Below are 22970 nucleotides of genomic sequence, written 5' to 3'. Positions count from 1 at the left end.
AGGGACTAAAGGCACAATTTCCCCTTCTCCTTCCCTTTCTTTTTTCACGTCAGATCATATGGGTTTTTTAACTTCTTTTTTAAAAAATTTTAACCTATCCGCCGCCCAACTATTTCACCGTTGTTCGGTGCTATTTCCAACCAAACTCACCTCCAAAATGCTCCCCTCTCCATCTTCTTTCACCTTCTCATATTAGATTTCCTTAAAGCTCACTTGAGAGCTTCGAAAACACAAAGCCAAAGATCGGAAAGGAGTGATCTGATCAGCCTTTCGTCGTCGTCTGACCGCCACGATGCTTTAGCCGTGTCTTCCTATTATTCCAACGCCTCCTTTCACCATGGGGATTCTCCAATTGATACCCTGAAACTTAAAAGACCCACAAACCCCAAATGGGTCTTGGATTTACCTTGATTCACTTCTTCTCTTCTCTCTTTTTTCTTTCTAATATCCGATTGCTGATTTTTTTTTTATTTCAGTTGTTCGCTTCCTTCTCGATGGGATTCAGGAATACCCTTTTTTTTGTTTGTTTGTTTGTTGTTGCTGAGTAGTGGGTTGAGGGATTTGATTTCGGTTATTGGAGTAATAGGGATAGCGTGTAAAGAACGAGCAGTGTAGTGGAGGCAGTGGGGTCGAGAGAGGTGGAGATGATGGTGAACGGTGGTGATGTTGAATTGTGGGGTGTGTAGATGGTAGGAGTGAGCGTTGTGAGGCTTAGAGAAAATGAGCTACTGGAGAGGGTGAGCTGGGAGAAACCGAGAAAGTGTATGGTGTGTAAGTTTGGTGTTGCTGGTTTGGTTGGCAATGACTAAGAACAGGGAGTAGGGAGAGACGAGGGAGGAAATAAAGTAAAAGTTCAAAAATGTATATTTAATGATTAAACTATACATAAATGTTTATTTTTATAGTTTAGTCAAAACAATTAAAAATTAATGATATTTGGTACGAGTTAAATCATCTGAATTAAATAATGATAAAATACTTTTATTTTATCTATTTCTATTAATATTAAAATTTTACTGAGTTTAATATTAATTTAATTGGAAAGTGACCAAGATCTTCTTATTTTACCATTTATTTCACCTCTACTAATATTAAATCTTTTGTTAAGTTTTATGTTACGAGTCAATCGCACACTAACTCACTTGAGTAATGATAAAATATTTATTTTATAAAGTAAATTATTTTGTCATTTCATATATTTTATATAGAAAAATAGAATTATAAATATTTGAATCCAAATTTTCATAATTTTCAATATTTTTATTTTACTATTTAGTTAATTATATCTATTTTTATCAATATATTTATTATGTAATTCTGTTTTTTTTTGTTATATTTTAATACAAATTAAAGGCTAAATCTTATGGGGGGAAATTAGATAGTATAAATTCCAAGGTTTAAAAAAAATTGTCCTTTTTGATAATTCGCCTCGTTTGGGCTTTCAAAAGTTAGCCCATTCTACTTGAATATACCTTTTACATGCTTGAAAAACCCTGAAGGGAGTGCCATAGGCTTAATTTTTCTTGCGCCGTCAGTATCCCTCCCAGCCAAAGGTGCTCTCTTTCTTTACTCTGATTTCTTTTCCCCAAGTTTATTTTCAGATTTTGTTATCATCATTTAACATTTCGGTTTGGTTTGTTTTGTTTATGCTAAATCACACAGGTAAGCCATGGTTAAACATAACAATGTTGTGCCAAATGGCCATTTCAAGAAGCATTGGCAGAACTATGTGAAAACTTGGTTCAATCAGCCTGCAAGGAAGGCTAGAAGAAGAATTGGTGAGCTAATCTACTTTGGTTTTCTTTTTGGTTAATTAATGATTATGTTTTTTTTTATTGGCTAACATTTGATTTGTAATGGGGTTTTGGGTTTTTTGCAGCAAGGCAAAAGAAGGCCGTGAGGATCTTCCCAAGGCCAACTGCTGGACCTCTACGCCCTATTGTCCATGGACAGACTTTGAAGTATAACATGAAGTTGAGAGCTGGCAAGGGTTTCACCCTTGAAGAGCTTAAAGTATGGATCTTTTTATTTTCTCTGGTTTTAGGGTTTTCCATTTAATCTTATAAAAGATTTTTGGGTTTTCAATTTTATCTGTGGACTATCAAGTTTATAAGCTTCATTTGAATCTTAGTGGTGCTTTTGTAAGCTTGTAAATGGATGTGTATAGTTGTTATGTTTAGTGTGTTTAGATAAGATGGATTTCCCATCTTGATATTGTTTGCATATGGATTCATCGATTTCACGTTCGTAAGTGCTAACTGTTGTTTCTGACCAGGCTGCGGGTATTTCAAAAAAACTTGCACCCACCATCGGTATCTCAGTTGATCACCGTCGTAAGAACCGATCTCTTGAAGGTCTTCAAGCCAATGTTCAGAGGCTTAAGACTTACAAGGCCAAACTTGTTGTCTTCCCTAGACGTGCTCGCAAGTCTAAGGTAAACCTTGTATAGGGTTTTATTTTCAGTATGTAATTGTTGAATCCTTTATGTGTTTGGTGTTTCTAAATGTTGTTTGTTTTGTGTGTCCCTGTAGGCCGGTGATTCTACTGCTGAGGAGCTTGCAACTGCAACCCAAATGCAAGGACCATACATGCCTATTTATCGTGAGAAGCCTTCTGTTGAGCTGGTGAAGGTCACCGAGGAGATGAAGTCATTCAAGGCCTACAACAAGCTTCGTGTCGAACGTACGAATGCACGACATATCGGTGCCAGATTGAAGAAGGCTGCTGAGGCTGAGAAAGAAGATAAGAAGTAAGGTAGTTTCTTCAAGGGCTATGATCTGCTGTTTTGACTTGGTTAAAAGCATTAGTTCATTCTGTTTTTCATATCATCAGACAGTTTTAGAACAGCATTTAGAAAACTTTGGTATAAAATTTGTAAGCTTGATTTCGAGTATTTAATCGATGACATGAGATGAGACGAGATCTGCCATTTCTCAATTCCCATTGTGCTCCATATTTAGTAATATCATGCAAGTCTTACTAACATGATTGATTGCTATTGAACCATATGATTAGATCTCATATTGCTTCTGGTGCTGCTCTTTGCGGCTATGGTGTCTAAATATGCATGAGAACATTTTCTAAAAGGTTGACCCTTAGATTTAGTGATATCTTGTAGAAAGCTTACATTGTAGCTGGTTATCTTTGGATTTAGCCTTCGATGAAGTCTGGGTATTTGACAGTGAAGTATTTATGGAAATTAGGTTTAGGTTAGTTTAGCATAACTTTTGAAACTTTTGAAAAGTTTAAGGGTTGGTTTATCATTGAGGTTGAAAAGTTCTTTTGAGAAAGTGTTCATGAAGAATTTGATGGTGTTCACTATTGCTGTCCGAAAGTACTTTTGAAAATACTTTTGAAAAGGTAAAATGTTCATTTTAGACGTGACTTTCTTAGGTAAAAGATTTAATGGGATAAAAAATAATAATTTTATCAAAAAGCATTTATTCAAAAGCCAACATTTTTGACTTGGGTTAAAATTTCAATTTAAAATCAAGGTTTAGTTTGAAAAATTACTTGTTTATCATTTATTTTCGGTTGAAATGGGCTTTTCAAGCTTAATGATGGTAAACAAAGCTCAAGTGATAAACTAACATGTAGTTAAATGATACTTAAATTTGTTAATATTATAAAATGATGAAATGACAATTTAAATTATAATAAAAATATAAAAAATAATTTAGTGTTAATATTTGGGGACAAATTTTAAGTTTATGTTGATTTTAAAAAAATATTTAGGATTTAGGTTTTCTTTTATATATTTAGAGAAATAAATCGATTTTGAAAAGAGAAACACTAAATAAGTTTAGTTGAGGTGGCAGAAAGTGCGACCTACAGGATGTGTATCTTGAAAATGCTTTCTACAAAATGCGTTTTTTTTTTTTTACATATTAGTTTCTTTAGTTTGATGATTAAATTTTAGTGGTTTTTTTCTTAAGTTTTAGGTTTGAATCCTCTTTTACTCACATTCGTATTTTTTATTTCATGTTGTTTTAATTTTTATTTTTAATTAATGCTTTTATCACACCATGATAATTATGAATATTTGTTTTAGATTTTGATTGGTCAAAATTATTTTAATATAAGATATTTTATTATTTAATTAATGGTTAAAAATAAAAAGAAAAAGATGATGGAAATTTCTCCATCTTTCAAGCTCACATCCACCATTCTTGAAGAAAAGAAAGTTTCGCTCTCTTTGCAATTTGGTCATTTCCATTAAAATTTATTATTTTCATCTAGAAATCAAAAGAATTTTATAGCCATCAAGAGGGAAAAATGATAAGAAGACCATGGTGAACATAAATATCAATTTGGATTCAAGAAAGATAGAATTGGAGGAGAGAGAAAATCAAGTTAATGCTTGAAATCATGAGAACAATGTATGAATTTCAAGGTTTCATCGTGTTTTTAAGTTTAATATTGTTATAAAAGTAAGGAAGTGATGTTAAAATAAAGAATTCTCTGAAAAAGTTTCATGTTCTTGATATGTTGAAGAAAGAGATAGAACAAGTTATTCAAGCGACAAAAGAGAGAAAAACAAGTGATTTTAGGTTGAAGTGAGGTAAGTACCCTTGAATCCTCTTATTATCTAATGATTAAAATGTAAACGTTGTGAAAGTTGTGGTAAATTAGTAAAATAAAGTATAAAATAATTTGACATGTGAAGTAGAATATTATGATAGAAAGTTTAATGGATGTCCAATAAGATGATGAAATAAACATAAAGTGATGTTAAAGTGAAATTATAGTAAATAATGAATTTTCATGATGTCAAGGATTAAATTGTACATTTTGTGAAATTTAAAATTGAAATAAGAGAAGTGAAATGCATAAAAATTGATATGTGAAATAAGATATTATGATGAATTATCGATTAAAATGTTATGTGATAGTAAATTTGAATGAAAGGTAAAGTTAGAAGAATATTATAAAATTATTCAATTTTTATAATGTTAATAACTAGATTGCAATATACCTAGAAATGACTACAAGTATTAAAAATATTAGAAAAGTTTTATTCAAGTAAAGTGTTACATGGAAGAGAATTGATTTAAAGTGCTTATGTAGTAACAAAAATCTCATATTGAAAAGGACCAAATTGTAAAAGTGACTAAGTGTATTAAGATTTTGAAATAACATATTCAAGTGTAATGATATATAAAAGTGAAGTGATTACTAAGTGAGAAGGTGGTGATTAATGAAAATATATGTCAAGATTGAACTAAATCGATAATATTGTAAAGTAAGTGAAGTGAAGTTTATGCAAAGAAGGCTAGTTAGCAAAGTGATCAAATTTTGATATATATAATAAAATATTAATGGCGAATTTTAGTGAAGTGTTTATGATAGTGAATTTCATTCTAAGTGATATTAAAGTGTTAATTTAATGAACATTGATTTTCTTAAAAATAATGACTAAATTGTAATGAGTGTGAAGTTTTATATGACATTAATTGATAAATGATGGCGATGAAAATGACAATATAATACCTAAGTAGACAAGATATGGACATGTTGCATATGGATGGATAATGGTTAATACAGCGAATTTGCACTTCAATGCAAATCAGTGACAGTGGCATTTCGGCGCAAATGAAAGCGATTGTTCTACATATCCTATGTGTTCTATTGAGTCTAATGTGGGCAAAACGAAAAGTGTTAAGTAAAATCAATAGTGAATCGGTAAGATTTGAAGTATAAGTAGTAAATATATTGATTAGTCTCTAGATTTAAATAACTTGTTAATGAAACTATATTAGTAATATTGTTACTATTAATTAAATTAAAGAAACAGTAAATTTTAAATCCATAGGTACTTATTAAGCTTTCACGAACTTAACGCGTTATCTTCAACGCATAGGTGAAAGATAGAATTGAAGGTTTTGTGCGAAATGACAACCTCAAACATCTCATCACATCATCGAAGCTTGGAAAAAAAAGGGATATGAAACAAATTTCATGGTATAGAGTATTGCATGTACATAGGTGAAGTAAAAAACAAGGTGTCTAGTTATTTTAATATTTGAGTTTAAGGTGTTTTGAACGGTAAATATGACGTATTACCTATTTATTGAGCTTAACAACATGTATGAATTGTTGAATCGAGTTGCAATTATTTGTAATTACTCCGGCAACGAATGTAACATCTCGTAGCTCGGACCCACCGATCAGTTTGAGTATGGGGTGCTATATGTATTTTTTATTTCATATTATTTCAAGTTCTTTTTGTTTTTAATTAATAAATATATTATTTTCAAGTTTTTTTATTTTTAATTCATTTGTTTGATTAATAATTTTTTATTTATAAAATCAACTAATAAATATGTAATTATATAATACAATTAGATATTTTACATATATCATCATGTTCAAAATGTTTGAAATTAATAACTCCTTTATTTATACAAATAAATTAATAATTATATAATAAAATATATATTTTAGATATTTATCATTATGTTAAATATATTTTATCTTTTAAAAACATCAACGAATTTTTTATATATTTTTCTTTATATGCAAAATTTATATGTCAAATATTTATTTCTCCACCTATATTATGGGTATGGTGATTTCGATATTATAAAATAAAATAATTATTTTAAATATTTTAAATATCATTGTTTTTCATCTACATTGTTGGTATGATATTTCAAATATTTTATTTGTGAAATATTTCAATTAATTATTTGAATACACATACAAAAGTATATAGTACTAAAATTTACTACACTCATGATATGGATTAAAAATAAATATTGAACAATTAAAATTATATTTACTAAAAATGATGATATTTGAAATAATTATTTGATTTTATAAATAAAAGTGTTATTAATTAAAAGATGAATTAAAAAAACTTGAAAACAATATATTTATTAATTAAAAAAACTTGAAACATGAAATAAAAAATATAAATGTGCTAAGAGAAGGAATTAAACTTGAGGCTTAAGGATGAAATTATTATTTAACCATCTAACTAGAGAAGCTAACATTAATTTTTTTTTAAAAAAGTTTAAAACGACATGAAATAAAAAATACAAATATGAGTAGGAGAAGAATCAAATCGAACTTGGGACTTATGGACAAAATCACTAAAATTTAACCATCTGATCAAATGAACTAATACATTAAAAAAAACACTTGTTTTGTAAAAAGCGTTGTCTGTTTCTCTTTTCAGAATCAACCTATTTCCCTAAATATCGAAAAAAACGGCCTAAAACTTTAATTAACTTTTAATTTACTCAACATTGTAATATATAAAATATAAGTGGTTTGTAAAGTTTTATTTGAATATAAATAATATTTTATGTTGATAGTTATTGTGAATTTTTAAAATCAACCTTTAACATAAAAAAGGAGAAAAGAAATACAAGTCCACTATGGATTACACAACGTAGGTTTCAGTTATTAGCATAATTTCTTAACTTTTGATGGTTTGATCAAACACTATTAATTCAAGAAGATGTCACAAGATCCTACTATCATAAAATATGTTTAATAAATTGGTGGTGGAGATCGCTAACTCGAAAAATCAATCTGTTTGATTTATATTTATTTTTAAATATCGTATGTGGTAGTTTTTTAACAATGTATTAAATAATTTTTTATTAGAAATTCAAATATGTAGTGATATATATTTAAATAATTTTAAAAGTGAAATAATCATGGTTTTTAGAAATGGATTAATATCAATTGGTAGAATCCAAAAATTGGTTCAACTAATACCATTGAACTAAAGAAAGGTTAAATGAGTAAAATAAAATTAAAGTCATTTAAATTGAAATTTATATATATAATTTATAAAATGAATGTTGATTCTATTATTTTATTATTAAATCAAGAATTGGTAGGTCTGAAGTTGAGTTTGCATGATTAATCTTATAAGTGGCATTGTTGGTGTGAAGTTGAGCCAACAAATGAGGGAGCTGGTGGACTAACACCCCATCCAAATGCAGCTATAAGAATGGAAACTATAGCGGCCATCTTGTACTTCAAAGTTACTGGCTTGTTCCGATCTTCGTTCTCGAGTTCACACGTGCAGTCTCCTCATACCAAGGGAGAAAACAAGATGAAAAAGAATGAAAGAAATGTGAAGAGCTGGGATTGGTTGAATTTGATCATGGTTGGGAAACTATGAAAGGGATTGAAGGGAAGTGTTATTTATAGTGGGGCGTTGTGAGCAATCCCTTTTACTTTCATGCTTCATGCTCACAATGTCCCACTATAAATAACACATTCTCTTTTACTTTCCCTTCAATCCTTTTCCTAGTTTCCCAACCATGATCAAATTCAACCAACCCCAGCTCTTCACATTTCTTCCCTTTTCCATCTTGTTTCCTCCCCTGGTACGAGGAGACTGCACATGCGACCTCGGAAATGAAGATCGAAGCAAGGCACTAGCTTTGAAGTACAAGATGGCCGCTATAGTTTCCATTCTTGTAGCCACAGCCATCGGTGTTTGTTTTCCGCTACTAGGAAAAACTATCGATGCTTTATATTCCGAAATGGACGTTTTCTTTGTCATCAAAGCGTTTGCAGTCTGTGTCATATTGTCCACTAGGTTTATCCATGTTCTACCCGATGCTACCGAGAATTTCACATCTCATTGCCTCGATGAAAACCCTTGGTGGAAGTTCTCGTTTGTCGGAATAGTCGCGTGGTATCAACGATTACTACGTTGTTGGTAGATACGTTTGCTACTTCTCATTACACCAAGTCTCACCTAAATAACACCCAACAGGCCCATGGCGACGAAGAGAAGAAAACAGAGGAAAATGAAATAATGTTGTACATGTTCATACTCATGCAAGTTCAATTTCGAGTTCAACTCAGCTTCTTCGATACCTAGTATCGCAGGTTTTCGAATTGAGAATAGTGATGCACTCTGTGATAATAGGGATATTTTCGGGTGCTTCTAAAAGTCCTAAGACTATAAAACTATTGACGGCTGCACTCACTTTTCACCAGTTCTTTGAAGGCATGGGACTCGGTGGATGCATTTTGCAGGCACGATTCAAGACTCGATGTGTGGCGATTATGGTACTGTTTTTCTCATTGACTACGCCGGTGGGAATTGGGATAGGAATAAGAATATCAAATACATACAATGAGAACAACCCGATGACATTAGTTGTGGAAGGGATGTTGAATGCAGCGTCGGCCTGGAACTTAATATATATGGCGCTGGTGGATCTTTTGGCTGTTGATTTCATGAACCCAAAGTTGCAAAACAATGGAAAAATGGGTGTAAGTGCCAATGTTTCCCTTCTTGGTTCTGCTCTAATGTTACATTAGAGACCGACTTTCAATAATTGGTAATTAATTTAACGGGTTTTAGGTTTCAAGTTATTAGCATAATTATATTTAGTTTGATCAAATGATTTTGTTATGATCACAAGAACTTGTGATAGTTTCTTAGAAGTTCAAATATGTAGTGCTATATATCTAAAATAATTTCAATAATTTCCTAATGTGAAATAATCATGATTGTTAGAAATGGATTAATATCAATTGGTCAAATCAAAAAATTGACTAAATTGATACAATTAAACTAAAGATGGGTTGAAGTAGTGAAGAAGATTAAAAGTCATTTAAATTGACTTTTAGCTAGTTTAAGTATTTAATTTTAATTTTATAATTTATAAAGTGAATGTTCATATTCCTATTATTATTTATTTGGTTTGTTGATTTTGTGATCTTATTATTAAATCGAGTAGGCAGCAAATATCAGAAGGCTTAAATATGTAATAATGGAGATGAATGTTAGCTTCTTTAATGCTGTTTGCCTAACCTCATTGGGAAGCATTTCGCCATGGACTCAACCTTGGAACTCAGTGTGTCCTTCAAAACAAAATTGCAGACCCTATTGTTAAAGTTTCGTATGTGAATTTGTTTGATCACATCATTCGTTAACAAGGTGATCTCGAGACTAAACACATGGCATGGCATGCACCGACTGCAACGGATAGCACGTAATGGGCTCCCAATCCGTCGTCCTCCATTAGAAAATTGACTTCAACAGGACTTGCTTGAACCTCTGGTAATCCAGGAACTCCCAGTTGTTGATCTTTTGCATTCCCCCACATGTATAACTTCCCTTCATCTGTTTAGAACCAAAAATATCAGTAAAATGCACAAACAAGCTCAGTTGTTGGTTTTTAGGGCTATGTACAGAACCTAGGTCCGAGTCAAGCTATGAAACTAGTTTATATTGCTGAGCAAAAAAGTCGTATATTTGAATAATTCATACTGGCAGAGATTTACATAAAAGCTGACATTATTTCTGACTGCATAAATATGAAAGATATAAAAGGGTGGACACTTTTCATGGCTAAATTGTTATATGATTGAAACTACAAGCTTGAGCTATCTAATACACAATATTTACCAAAAACATATACATGACATACCGGTTATAGCTGCCGAAGATGAACCTCCGCAGGCGATATAGACAACACGTTTATCAGCCAAAGCTTCAATTGTTGCTGGAACTTTTTGATTTTTTATAGAAGAATGGCCCAACTGACCATGTCCCCCATGGCCCCATGAAAGTACTTTACCTTCATCTAAAATAATACAGAAGGAATAATCAATAATTATAGTATACCAATAAAAGGAAAAGACTAAAGGAAAAGAAAGGACATGTGGCACTGGTTTTACCTGTTAATGCAAGAGAATGATATCCACCACTTGCTATCTGAACGATATGAGTACTTTCAAGGCTAGGAATTGGTTTCGGTTTCCAACCACCAACCTTATCACCTCTTCCAAGCTCATAGTTAGAGTTTGCTGAGTAAACATAAAAAATAGATATAGATATAGACATTCAGCAAACTATTCCAGGAAGGTGATGCATCGTGAAATAGATAAAATGAAAATTAATCAAAACAAACAAATAAAAAACAAGTCGCAGGAAATCAATATAAAGATATCTTCACCACAAACTAAAAAGATCAAATGAAAAAAAAAGCAGGTTAAGGAAGTAAATTGATGAATTCAACTAAACCAAGCTCTTTAATCCTTGAGCCATCCTTAACAGGCTCATTACATGTTCCAGTACTGTAGATTTCAGTTTTCAGTATGCAGTAAACATATTTTTCCCCATGCTCTACTATAACCATAACTCACACCTTGTTGACCCTAATTCCTAGTTTCAAGCTAAGCATGTTGCCTGTCCATGTAGCATGCTTGGCAAACAAGGGTACAAGTTTCAAAAAATATTTAAAGTCGTCGTATTATATTTTGGCTACGTTTTGCTCCTTAATTAGTGTTTGTCTCAGTAGACATTAGATAGTTTATCTTTCTAATCTATCTTTTGGATAAAAAAATAATTAAATACCCATAGGAACGATATAACGAAATGTAAAATATATAGACAGGTAGAGAGACATTACCACCCCAATTCCAAAGTTGTCCATCCTCCGTCAATGCCATTGTGAAGAAACCACCACAAGAAATTGCAGCAACAGGAGTAGGTAATTCTTTCACTTTGGATGGGATACTAAGTCCACCTCCCTCATTTGGGCCCCGACCAGGACCAAGACCTAATCTGCCATCCCCTTCCTCTCGGCCCCAGGTGTACAAGTCTCCTAATTCAACGAATAACAGCTGTATTCAGATCAGGCAAAGCAACAAAACATATATACAAAGATGACCACCTATAATGTGAGAAATGAGCACACATGATAGATAGCATGACATCTAAAACCTGTTAATAACACCAATTTGCTATTTTTTCAGCATACATTAAGGTACATGATTCTCCTTCGATTTCCCATTGTTTGCTGCATTCTTCTTCAAAGTTTCAATTTATAGTTATCCTTAACTAAACCAAGCCCTTCTGCCATCAATACACTCTTCCCTTCTCCTTTCTACTATATTTTACCTTCTGTACAGACAAAAATGCTGCAGGGCATGTTATCCATGTGCTAAATAGCAAGTATTATTATCTTCTCCGTTCTGAATGTACTTCTTTTATCAGTTTTCATATCTGACGACAAGAGAGATTCCACATACAGGGAAATGGAAGTACCGAGCATGTCAGAAGTTATTTTACAGACTAGTGTTGCAGTTTGATGGTTCACAAAGTTCACCTTCATTTATTAAACAAGTGATTGAACATACAAAGATACACAAAAAGAAAGCAGAGCATAAGCTGTATGATGCTTGAAAAATGATATATTGCATTGCATTCAAATTATCCAGGTTTGTAAAAAAATCAAATCTGATACTATGGCTTGAGGCAAATTTTCTTCCAAAAAGCTGATGATAAACTAGAAATGTGATAAGTATTGAGATTGCATTAAGTATCTTTGTCTTTTGAGAACATACATTCAGGTTCAATTTATTTCTTAATTGTTTCCACATTCTAAGCACAGGGACTTTACGTACCATGATTCATTAAAATGACAAAAGTTAATCATTGACATGAGTTTCATAAAGCAAGATCACAGGTAAAGGCAGTCAAGATCTATATTATGATGATTGACAACATTGAAAACCTGATTCAGTGACGGCAGCAGTATGTGTCCCACTAGTTGCGATATGACGTATATTTCTACTCCAGTTGCCTTCTACCAATCTTGGGACGAGTTCTCTATGATAAACGCGATGTCCAAGTGCACCAAAACCCCCATAACCCCTGCAAACTTCATTTTAAGAAGAGAAATAGTTTGTACTAATGGTTTTGGCCAAAAACAATTCAACTGAAGCAAGAGTACCACAGACTCGTAACTTAATAGACAGCTAATTAAGAAAAAAGCTTCACCACTTCTATCCTATAAAGAGGATTCAGTTGATAGTTAATCAAATAAAATAAAATAAAAAAGAACATCTACAAAGAATTAGCTTGAACTGTCTTCTTCCTCCACCTCTCCAACACACTTGTCAGTTGAGAGGTAAGGACGGCCTCTACCACAAAGTCCCTAATCATGGCCAGCTTTTACCCAAATAATTTCCAGGATACAAATCTCAAAATAACATCTATTTTCCTTATCTAACTCTCTCACTCTATAACTTATTTAAAAGGGAAAAAGAAGAAAAAGTGTACAAAAAAACAAATGAAAATCCAAAATTCATAGAGTAGGATTAATGATTATAAAGAATCATTTGGTTTACTTAAAAGCTTCAATTTTATATCTCTAATATGTGAATTCTGATATAAAACATTCTAATGGGTATTCGTTAATCACACATCTCTGGTGCAGTAGTATAAGAAATCTTGAGCTTGATCTTGACCTCATTGATCCATATAAACCTTCTATATTTAACATACATTGAAGTAACATTTATACATTCAATCATCAAAACTAGAGCTCGCGTAGTCTCTACCTATCTTTCATTTATCTATCTACTCAATCCCATGTTTCCTCTCCAATAGATTTAACTCCTTCCACTGACCTAGAACGCTAAGGCTATAACCATAGGAAAAGGCTCCACTTCCACTATCATTTTTCTTCTGTTATCCTGAATAAGCTTTTTGAATATCAACTTGAATTCTCATATAATGTTATAAACTTAGTTTCTGGTATCTAGTCAACTGTATGTTTCAGCTGACTAATTATCAAAAATCACTCAAAGGAGAAAATAACACGGAGCAAAGTTCTTTATATCAAGGATAATAGCTAGAATTGGATGAACATCAAGGAAGAGGAAGAGAACTGACCAAGTAAAGACCTCGCCTTTAGAAGTTAGAGCCACAGAATGAAGACCACCAAGAGCGACAAAGGAAACAGAATCCAAGTGAGGGTTCAAAGTAGGCACAAAAGCAGGATTTTCATGACCAAAACCGAGACGACCTCCATCACCTTTGCCCCACATCCACAACTTGCCGCCGACAACCAAACCCGAATGGAACAACCCGCATGATATCCCAACCGAATGCAAAGTTTGATCCTTTTGATCTTGGTTTTGGGTTTTGCCTGGGGTTGGGGAGAGGGAAAAGGAAGCATGGGGAAAGAGGAGATTGGCTACTGGAGATGGGTATATTCTGATTTCTTCAATGCCACCACCTAGTTGGCCTGATGCTCCCCTGCCCCATGAAAGGACTTGGAGTGTCACGGCTTCATTTCCGTTGTCTTCGTTGATCTCTGGGCTTTTGTAAAGAAGAGGAACTTTGCCTTTGGTGGCGGTGCTAAATGAAGAAGAGAGGCGGCGGTAGAGAGGACTTGAAAGGCGGTGTGCCATCACTCTTTAGGCCCTGTCTCAGTCTGCACTCCCAATTAAATACAAATAAATATAAAGAGACTCGGGCCAATAGGGAAATGGGAGGAGGCTGACTTGGGGCCTAGCTAGTGCCTATTGTATTCTACAAATGGAAGATAAATAGATTTATTTCACTCAGACAAAAGGGTTCCTTTTATTTTACAGTTCCAGTGCTGTGCCGGATTCCGATGGAGATGGAGCAGCTCTTAAGCATGGGATTCTCAAGTGAATTAGCAGCACAGGCTCTAGCGGCCACCGGCGGCAAATCCACCCTCAAAGCCACCGAATGGATCCTTTCCCACAAATCCTCCAATCCAAACCCGAACCAGAACCCAAACCCCTCTCCTCCTCCCTTTCAACCAAAACTCGACCGCTTCTTCCATCTTCACACCAAGCTTTCCACTTCCCCTTCATCTCCTGAACCCACTGCCACCGCCCCAAGCATCCATACTGTACCCGAACACGACCCAGATGATGATTCCACCACCCCATCTCCGCACCATAACAAACGTCAAAAGTTGCAACATCCCAAACCCACCATTCAACTAGGCAAAACCGATCGAACCCATGAACCTTTGTCGGAACGGATGCGTCCTCGTACTGTTTTCGAAGTTGTTGGTCAAGAACACATTCTAGGTAACAATTCTCTTCTCCATTCTGCTATTGATCGCAATAGAATCCCTTCCATTATTTTTTGGGGTCCTCCTGGTACTGGTAAGACTTCCATTGCTAAATCCATTATTAACTCGGCTCAAGACCGGTCTATTTATCGATTCGTATCTTTATCTGCTGTTACTTGTGGGGTTAAGGATGTTAGAGATGCTGTTGAGGAAGCTAGGAAAATGAGGGTTAAGAATAATAAGAGGACTCTGCTTTTTGTTGATGAAGTTCATAGGTTTAATAAATCACAACAGGATTCTTTCTTGCCTGTGATTGAAGATGGAAGCATTGTGTTTATGGGGGCAACCACTGAGAACCCTTCGTTTCATTTGATTACACCATTGTTGTCTAGGTGTAGGGTTCTAACATTGAATCCTATAAAACCCCATCATATTGAAACTCTTTTGAAGAGATCAGTTAATGATAATGAGAAGGGATTGTCTCAGAGCGTAGGCATGAGGGTCGATGTTAAGGATGATGCTATTGATTTTTTGTCCATGAATTGTGATGGTGATGCTCGTGTGGCATTGAATGCTTTGGAAATCGCTGCCACCACGGCGGCTGCTCGAGTGGCTGATAATCAACTAGAACAAAATGATGAAGCAGTTGTTACAGTGGATGATGTTAAAGAAGCTCTCCAATGCAAGCATCTTGCATATGACAAAGCAGGGGAAGAGCATTACAATTTGATCAGTGCCCTCCACAAGTCAATGCGAGGAAGCGACGCGGATGCAGCAATCTATTGGTTGGCAAGAATGCTGGAAGGAGGTGAAGAGCCTCTATATATTGCACGAAGACTAATAAGGTTTGCCAGTGAGGATGTTGGGTTGGCTGATCCATTAGCCCTAAACCAAGCTGTTGCCTGCTATCAAGCTTGTCATTTCTTGGGCATGCCAGAGTGCAATGTGATTCTTGCACAATGTGCTGCTTACTTGGCTTTGGCTCCTAAGTCTATCTCAGTGTATCGAGCCATCGGAGCTGCACAGAAGGTTGTTCGGGAATCTGTAGGACAGAACGAGGGAGTGCCGCTTCATTTAAGGAATGCACCAACCAAGCTTATGAAGGAACTTGGATATGGAAAGGATTATATATATCCCCCTGATAACCCATCATCGTCAACTCTGTCATATCTACCACCTTCACTTCTTGGGTACAAGTTCCTCGATTGGCCAGATCAAAATTCAACACAACAATAAGAGTCATGCCATCATGTTTGGGGAGTTCAGGGAAATTCTTTCTGAATTCGGTAATCTTCACTGTTCATCAAAGTCTTTTGTGGATATGCCATTCTATAGGTGAAAGAAAGTTCAGAAATATGGTATATTATCTTGGATCATCTTTTCTTTTGACTATTTCAAGACATAGTTGACTTTTACAACGAACTAGTCAACCAACCTTTTGTGGATGAAGCTATTAACTGCTATGTGTCCATCGTTAATATTGATGGATCTATTATACTGCATATAGTGTTGGACAGTGATAGATTGATAATTATTAATGAAATTGATGGAGCCTTATGAAAAGATCCTCACGTTAATAACACAAAGATGTCAGGCCAAAATAGAACACAAATATGTTAACAGATACACAATCCATTTGCAACTGTTAGACCTCTTAACTCTAAGCAATGCGTATTATAGGGCATCCAATTACATTCACGTGATTTGCATTAATACAACAAATCCATGAAGCTAAAACTTACAACTACTACTGCAAGAAGACACTCCCTAAAAGAAGAGCATCTTAAAAATAAAGGAACCAATGGGAATTTTCGAAAGGATTGAAAGAAACTCAACCAGAAGTATCAGATCCATTCCTTAGGATTGATGCAGGCATCTAACAGTTTCCACTCTTCACTTCCCTCTTCTGGTTTCTGTATGTCATACAAAGAAAAAGACCCTCTATTATAAGTTACAGCTTCTTGGTAATATATCACAGTGAATATTTACAAAGAACTATGTCAATTTTTTTTTAAAACTTGGACTGAAAAGGGAAGGAAGCTTACATGATCATATTCCCATCGTGCAGATAAAGGGAGAGAAACAAGAATACTTTCAATTCGACCTCCAGTTTTCAGTCCGAATGTAGTACCTCGATCATAGACCTTACATTAACAAATGAAATATAATTTAAAGCCCATATTTTAAGAGAAATTTAAGATTTCCAATCTCTCTAGTTTAGTAATTGATCAGTTCAATACCAAGTTGAATTCTACATAGCGGCCCCTTCGCAGCTGTTGCCATGCTTTTTGGCTCTCATTGAATGGTGTATCCTTCCTTTTCTCTATGATTGGTATGTATGCAGGAACCACAGAATTCGCACATTCTGCAAATTGATAGTAAATTGGTACATTAAAAAACACAAACCCACTAGAGTTGCTTCCTTTAGGCGGGGAACACTCAAAATTAATCTGAGTCTTGAGGAATTACCAGTGGCAAATGAAAGAAGCATCTCTTGATCATAGTCATTTAGATCATCAAAAAATATTCCCCCGAGCCCTCGTCTTTCACCTCGATGCTGCATATAGCATTAAAAGTAAACATAGAGTTTAATAATTAAATTCATAATTAAATGGAGGAAAAGGTGAAATTATGAGAATGGTCAACAAGAGGAAATAATTATATATAAAGAAAGCCTTTAGAACATTTATGATCACCAAACAAGCTACTGATGTTATCTTTAATGTAGATGACTGTTTCATAGTTACCCAAATCATTTCAATTTCACCAAAAAGAAAAAAAAACGTTGTGCATTAAGTATAATACCCCCATTTTTTATTCTTCCCAATATAGCACATATTAAATATATAGGTAATAAAAGATTACAAACTAAGGAATCCAAAGAGGCATATAAGTCAAGGTAAGCTTGTTGTGCACCATTCACCTTAAAAATAAAAACATGCTTAGTGCAAAAGGAGTGTGCCTAATCTCGGGTGATCTCACCCAATTGATGGAAGGTGCTTCAGTTGGTTTGCACTGCACCCTACCACCTTGGTGCATGCCTTGACAATAGTGATAACCATTACACTGTTTCTGACACAACACTCTTAAGACTCTTTCCCCAATATGAAACATAATTAGTAATATTATCATGGAGCAAAAATGACAAAGCAATAATCACAGTGTCACGCATTGACTGGCAATATTTTCTATGTTTGTTAATTCAAATGCTATAAAACTCTAAAACAGGGGAAAATAAATTATGGAACATCATGTATGACACTGAAAAGATCTGGTAAAACCATACCTTAATGTAAAAATAGTCATCGCACCATTTCTTGAATCGAGGATAAAAGGATGGATCAAACTTGTCACAGGCCTTTTTTTGTATCTAAAAATGAAAGCCAACATCAGCAAAAGAACATCCAGAAACATATTTCATTGTCCAAATAATATTTTACAAGCTAGAATTAATGATCTCTACATACATATCTACTGCAATAGGAATAAAAATTTTGCAGGTTATCTTTTAAGATTGGCATGTGCAATCCAATGGTAGTAGAAACGTTAGTCTCCAATTGACGTACCAAGTTATACTAAAACCTAAAAAGGAACAGAAGTTACTACACTTTAAAGGATTTCATCCATGTGCTTTCCAGTAAATCTGTAAACAATATTTAGTAAGATGTTCAAATAAAAAGGTCTATTCAAATATTTGAATTTCTTGAAATTTTACTTTATCAAATGGAAACCACCAATATTTGAACTAATTTAACTTGTGAACCTCCTTGGTCTCTCAATCCTGTTAAATGCAGATATTTCAAGCTTTACTGGGGGTAGAATTAAAGAAGAAAAAGGGCATAAGAAAGAAAGAAAAATCCAACTTACTGAATGGAAGTGCTTGACATCCTCCTCAAAGATGTAAGCTGGAGTCAAATCAGTTCCACCACCAAACCACCATTGCCTAGGTGCTCCAGGAGTATCTGCACATTTCAAAGACGAGTCGCAAAATAAACCCATGTTACTTGGACTCTAATGTGAGTGTCAGACTCAGATATGTCTTTAACACAAGCATGTTCGATTCTTTCAAATATTTGCTTGTATTTGGAGGGTCTTTGGACCCATGTCTGAATAAGTCTTGGGCATGGGTGTTGAACACGAATACTTCAATAAAAATGAAGAGTCCGAATGCACGAAAAAGACTAATGCTATGCACAATGACAATGTACAGTGAAAGCAACTGAGGTAAGTAACGCAAATTTAATAATTTCATCAACAAACTATCCCTCTTTTTGTTTGTGAAGAACAGGTAAGAAAGCAAACTATAAAGCATATATTCATTGCTACTGAATTGCCAATGAAAAGAAATGCATTCATATCCTTCTAAACTACCATTTCAGCAGCAGCAGCAGCAGCAGCAGCAGCAGCAACAGCAAATAATAATGGATAAATTAAGTACCTTTAGGAGCATCAGTTTCGAAATATCTATAATTAAAATGCAATGTAGGAGCAAACGGGTTCTTTGGATGCAAAACCTGAAAAAACACCGAAATACAGTATTATCACATTTGGATCTTTCAATGGAATTGACCAAAAATCAAGAAAATAAAATGGGAAACAGTGAATTACCGAGCTGATTCCTGCTGCGAAAAAAGGAACGGGACCGGGCTTCTGATCATCGGCAGCAGCCTTGGCAGCTCGATAAGCTTCAGGAGGCATAACACCATAAACAACGGAGATATTAACACCAGCCTTTTCAAAAACAGCACCGTCTTGCAACACCCTACTAATACCCCCACCGCCACCAGGCCTCGTCCAAGCGTCTTCCTTGAACTTGCCAGCTCCGTCAACAGCCTCGAGGGCAGCGCACACGCTTTCCTGGGCCTCCAATATCATGCGCTGGAAGCGAGACCTGACGGAACCGTCATCTCCTCCGTCGGCTTCACGGAGAAAAGTGTGGGGGCGCTCGGAGATGAGGGTTTCTTTCTCGATGGAAACGGCGGAGAGAGGGGGGAGGTTGCGAAGAGGGGTTTTGGGCTTGGAGAGGGAAGGGAATTTGGGGAGAGTGGGGGGCGGGGCAGAAGCTGCTGACATGGGGATTATTGGAGGAAGAGAAGGAAGAAAGGGGGAAGAGAGATGGAGAAGAAGATGAAGGAACAGAGAGGGTAGCTGTTGGTGGTGGCATTGCAAATAAAAATGGAGACAAATTGAGATTTTGAGCTCCTATAATAGTGTTTTGCTTTGATTTATAGCGCAAGGAAGATGACGAAAGGATTGGGGAGAGAGAAAATAGGTGTGATAAGGTAAGGATCGTCGATCACCCCACTACTCTCACTCCATTCCTTGGTTTTTACCTCTACAACATCATCCCCAACTCAATTTTAACTTATACTTGCAAAAAAAATCATATACTTTTGATTAATTGATTTAGTAACTATCATTCAAAACTTATTCTCCTTTTCTTAAATTATCTAAATCAAATCTTCGCTTTTCGTGTTAATTGATGGTAATAACTTCTTCAACAATCCACACTGTTGTGTTCACTTTATTTTCTTTGAAAACTATCATTCTTTGCAATCAAGTCAATGTACTATTCCTAAAATCTAAAACTTACAACTTTTGACGATGATTTATTGGTATCATCAAATTAATTGGAACAATTTAATTAAAATAATGCATCTCTAATTTGTTTTAAATTAAATGGCATTTGAACATAAGTTAGTTGTGTCTTCTATTTATAATAGTATTTCCTTCAAAATTCATAACTTGGATATAATACTAAAATTGACTTTTTTAATCAATACAAAGCATTTTTTTCTTCAATAAATAACTCAAACCCTAATACCACAATGATTGATTTTATAGATTCTCTCATCTTTATTTTTTTCCAATTTCTTTTAAATGTGTTGCACATTATATCATATTCAAATTTTACTAAATTAACTACGAGTTAAGCAAATAAAAGCCAATCTCTCCTTTGATGAGGCTATGGTATAGTTTTCTTCTTCTTTTTTTTAAGAAAAAAACCGATTTGAGTTTATAATAAATTTAAATAATTTTCGGAGAAATGACTCAGATGAATAGCACTACCTTCCGATGTGTGTCACCAAGTATCTGTTTAATTCGACCAAAGCCTCACAATATAAAAAATAACAAACAGCAACACAACAGAGGGAAAAAAAATGCATCATTCGATGCGTCTAAAACACCAAGTAGAGTGCTAAAATTGTGCTAACAGCGAACACTATTACGGTTAAAAGTTTCGAAATAGATTACTTGATTCTCAAGGAAATGATAACTCACTAAAACCTCATTTAACAGTCATCGCCTCTAGATGTAACTTCTTTGCAGGTTAACCTTTGCAAGATGGCATTTTCAAACTAAGAAACATTGCTCCAATTAACATCACATTGTCGAAGATTCACCTGCACCGAAAATACAAAATGTTCTTCACTAATCTCTAACTTTCGATAAGTTTAGGATTTGGGATCTAGAGTTCTGGTTAGATACGAATGCTTGAAAGAAAAGATGGAAATTTCTACCTAAAACCAGTAAAGAGAATCGACCAAATGTAGAACTCAATGCATCCATTAAAAACCAATATGGTCATTTCTAAATCATTGACATTGCTACTTAATTGAAGACCAATTTAACACATCAAGAGAAGGGAAGAAACATACAAATCAAAACTCGTCTTCCAACCTCAGACTGCGAGAATTAGTCACCCTTTTTCCTGAAAGAGCAACCTTCGGTGAGTCTAGCTCGACCACCAGTTGGCTGGCATAGAACAGTCTGGCAATTACCGCACACCACCACTGTTTGAGAATGGCTAAATACTGTCGTTCTGCCAAACAACAAAACACACAAGCATAACCCATAAGAATAAGAATCCGAAACACCCTGCACAAATTTCAATTCAATACACTTCACTTTGAAGGATGTCATTGCAACCATTGTAATTTGTAAAAACACCAAATCAGAAATCAAACCGGTGAGAATTCAAAATCATTGATTCAACCAGTGAGGCTAATTGAACTTGATATATATAAATATACATTTAGCTAAACAATATGGATTTTAATATAAATCAAATGGTAAAAGGTTCAAATCTCAAAAGCTTATATCTAGTATTTTTCATGGTTCAAACAATTTTTTTCATCAGTTCTCTAAATTTGCAATCAAAGATATATTGAACCAAACTTGACTCCGATTCCCGATTCAATTGATCCAAAAGACCCCTTTAATTCCGATTTTTCAATTATGCATAACCATAATAATTATAATTATAAAAAAATTTAATTTTATTAAATAACTTAACATTATTAATCTTTTACTAAGAATGATAATTCACAAGTTGTAAAACAAACCTAATTCATTATCATGAGTTTTAAAAAAAATCGAAATTCTAAAATCAAATGTGAACTTACATGTTGAAGCAGCCTTGGCATTTCACATCCTTTGAGATTCAGCAAAAAAAAAAGAAGCAAATTAATCCAACATATACAACAAATCAGAATACGAAAGCAATGAAAGGTAGGTTAACTACCATGAAGAATGAATTGGGGGATTGAACGAGACGCTTGAGCTTGTGCTTCTTTTTCTCGAGCTCAGCTGGCGGATTCAACAAATCAATGTCGTTTTGCAGAACCTAAAACCGGACAGAACACAACGGCACGATTCAGATTTTACTAAATGAACAAGATTACAAAAAGAGCCTGAAAAAGAATGAAACTGTAAATATCGGGCATAAAGCATGAAAGAGGAAACGACGATTAGAAATTTACCATGGTTGCAGTGGAAGAGGGTTTCGCGTGCGGCTTTTTGGCCTTTGAATTGAAAACAAGCTTGAAGAGAAGGATCTCTAAGTTTGGATTTTAGGGTTTTGTTTGTTGGCCCTTTTAATTTAATTTTTATTCACGATTTAGCCCTCAAGTTATTTTTCATTTTCCACTTTGGTATTTAACCTTTTTTTAAGTTTACTTTGGTACCTAAAGTTACACTCTGTCACAAGGTTCCGTCCAATTTTTGTAACAACGTTAAAATAATTAGGTATTCAATTGCTACACAACACATGGTATTTTTTGTTGATGCCATCAACAATGTGGAGTTTACTTGGACTGGCATTAACGGGTGAGAGTAAATTGACATTTATTGGGTTTGAAGAAT

The 22970-nt window shown here is 34.3% G+C and overlaps 5 protein-coding genes and 1 pseudogene across 5 annotated transcripts; 3 read left to right on the top strand and 3 right to left on the bottom strand.

The window, feature by feature from the left end:
- Positions 1 to 1417: 1417 nt before the first annotated feature.
- LOC105790543 (60S ribosomal protein L13-2) lies at positions 1418 to 2937 on the top strand. Its single transcript, XM_012618194.2, has 5 exons — positions 1418 to 1553; positions 1663 to 1778; positions 1880 to 2013; positions 2276 to 2434; positions 2532 to 2937. The coding sequence occupies exons 2-5, from the start codon at positions 1670 to 1672 to the stop codon at positions 2751 to 2753; spliced, it is 624 nt and encodes a 207-aa protein (XP_012473648.1). The 5' UTR covers positions 1418 to 1553; positions 1663 to 1669; the 3' UTR covers positions 2754 to 2937.
- A 5227-nt stretch (positions 2938 to 8164) lies between these two features.
- On the top strand, positions 8165 to 10272 carry LOC105790540 (zinc transporter 5-like; annotated as a pseudogene).
- LOC105790538 (RCC1 domain-containing protein RUG3, mitochondrial) lies at positions 9728 to 14187 on the bottom strand. The gene is made up of 6 exons (XM_012618191.2): positions 13667 to 14187; positions 12504 to 12643; positions 11397 to 11591; positions 10663 to 10791; positions 10413 to 10568; positions 9728 to 10105 (listed from the first exon to the last, which is right to left on the bottom strand). The coding sequence occupies exons 1-6, from the start codon at positions 14185 to 14187 to the stop codon at positions 9912 to 9914; spliced, it is 1335 nt and encodes a 444-aa protein (XP_012473645.1). The 3' UTR covers positions 9728 to 9911.
- A 206-nt stretch (positions 14188 to 14393) lies between these two features.
- Positions 14394 to 16243, top strand: LOC105790537 (uncharacterized). Its single transcript, XM_012618190.2, has one exon. The coding sequence runs from the start codon at positions 14394 to 14396 to the stop codon at positions 16059 to 16061; it is 1668 nt and encodes a 555-aa protein (XP_012473644.1). The 3' UTR covers positions 16062 to 16243.
- A 136-nt stretch (positions 16244 to 16379) lies between these two features.
- Positions 16380 to 20158, bottom strand: LOC105790539 (oxygen-dependent coproporphyrinogen-III oxidase, chloroplastic). Its single transcript, XM_012618192.2, is given in 9 exon segments — positions 16380 to 16738; positions 16871 to 16969; positions 17066 to 17190; positions 17295 to 17382; positions 18112 to 18195; positions 18693 to 18787; positions 19264 to 19339; positions 19434 to 19872; positions 19874 to 20158. Coding segments are annotated over 9 exon segments (1191 nt in total). The 5' UTR covers positions 19990 to 20158; the 3' UTR covers positions 16380 to 16669.
- A 718-nt stretch (positions 20159 to 20876) lies between these two features.
- Positions 20877 to 22723, bottom strand: LOC105790541 (40S ribosomal protein S27-2). The gene is made up of 5 exons (XM_012618193.2): positions 22589 to 22723; positions 22351 to 22452; positions 22232 to 22260; positions 21485 to 21648; positions 20877 to 21229 (listed from the first exon to the last, which is right to left on the bottom strand). Exons 1-4 carry the CDS (start codon positions 22589 to 22591, stop codon positions 21522 to 21524), a joined length of 261 nt encoding a protein of 86 aa, XP_012473647.1. The 5' UTR covers positions 22592 to 22723; the 3' UTR covers positions 20877 to 21229; positions 21485 to 21521.
- Positions 22724 to 22970: the final 247 nt, after the last annotated feature.

Source organism: Gossypium raimondii, chromosome 8 (genome assembly GCF_025698545.1).
Source record: "Gossypium raimondii isolate GPD5lz chromosome 8, ASM2569854v1, whole genome shotgun sequence".
In the NCBI taxonomy this organism is placed as follows: Eukaryota; Viridiplantae; Streptophyta; class Magnoliopsida; order Malvales; family Malvaceae; genus Gossypium; species Gossypium raimondii.
Note: the sequence above shows the minus strand (reverse complement) of the source record. Positions and strands in the feature narration are given on the sequence as shown.

What these genes read in the sequence shown, in the direction of transcription:
- LOC105790541 (XM_012618193.2), bottom strand. An exon ending in CCCCCAATTCATTCTTCATG is followed by an intron (nt 22,261 to 22,350) that starts GTAGTTAACCTA and finishes TGAATCTCAAAG; the next exon opens with GATGTGAAATGCCAAGGCTG. An exon ending in TGCCAAGGCTGCTTCAACAT is followed by an intron (nt 21,649 to 22,231) that starts GTAAGTTCACAT and finishes GTTGTTTGGCAG; the next exon opens with AACGACAGTATTTAGCCATT.
- LOC105790538 (XM_012618191.2), bottom strand. Translation starts at nt 14,187, where the DNA reads ATGGCACACCGCCTTTCAAGTCCTCTCTACCGCCGCCTCTCTTCTTCA. An exon ending in TGCTGCCGTCACTGAATCAG is followed by an intron (nt 11,592 to 12,503) that starts GTTTTCAATGTT and finishes TCGTTGAATTAG; the next exon opens with GAGACTTGTACACCTGGGGC. An exon ending in ACAACTTTGGAATTGGGGTG is followed by an intron (nt 10,792 to 11,396) that starts GTAATGTCTCTC and finishes ATGTTTACTCAG; the next exon opens with CAAACTCTAACTATGAGCTT.
- LOC105790543 (XM_012618194.2), top strand. Translation starts at nt 1,670, where the DNA reads ATGGTTAAACATAACAATGTTGTGCCAAATGGCCATTTCAAGAAGCAT. An exon ending in GAAGGCTAGAAGAAGAATTG is followed by an intron (nt 1,779 to 1,879) that starts GTGAGCTAATCT and finishes GGTTTTTTGCAG; the next exon opens with CAAGGCAAAAGAAGGCCGTG. An exon ending in TCACCCTTGAAGAGCTTAAA is followed by an intron (nt 2,014 to 2,275) that starts GTATGGATCTTT and finishes GTTTCTGACCAG; the next exon opens with GCTGCGGGTATTTCAAAAAA.
- LOC105790537 (XM_012618190.2), top strand. Translation starts at nt 14,394, where the DNA reads ATGGAGATGGAGCAGCTCTTAAGCATGGGATTCTCAAGTGAATTAGCA.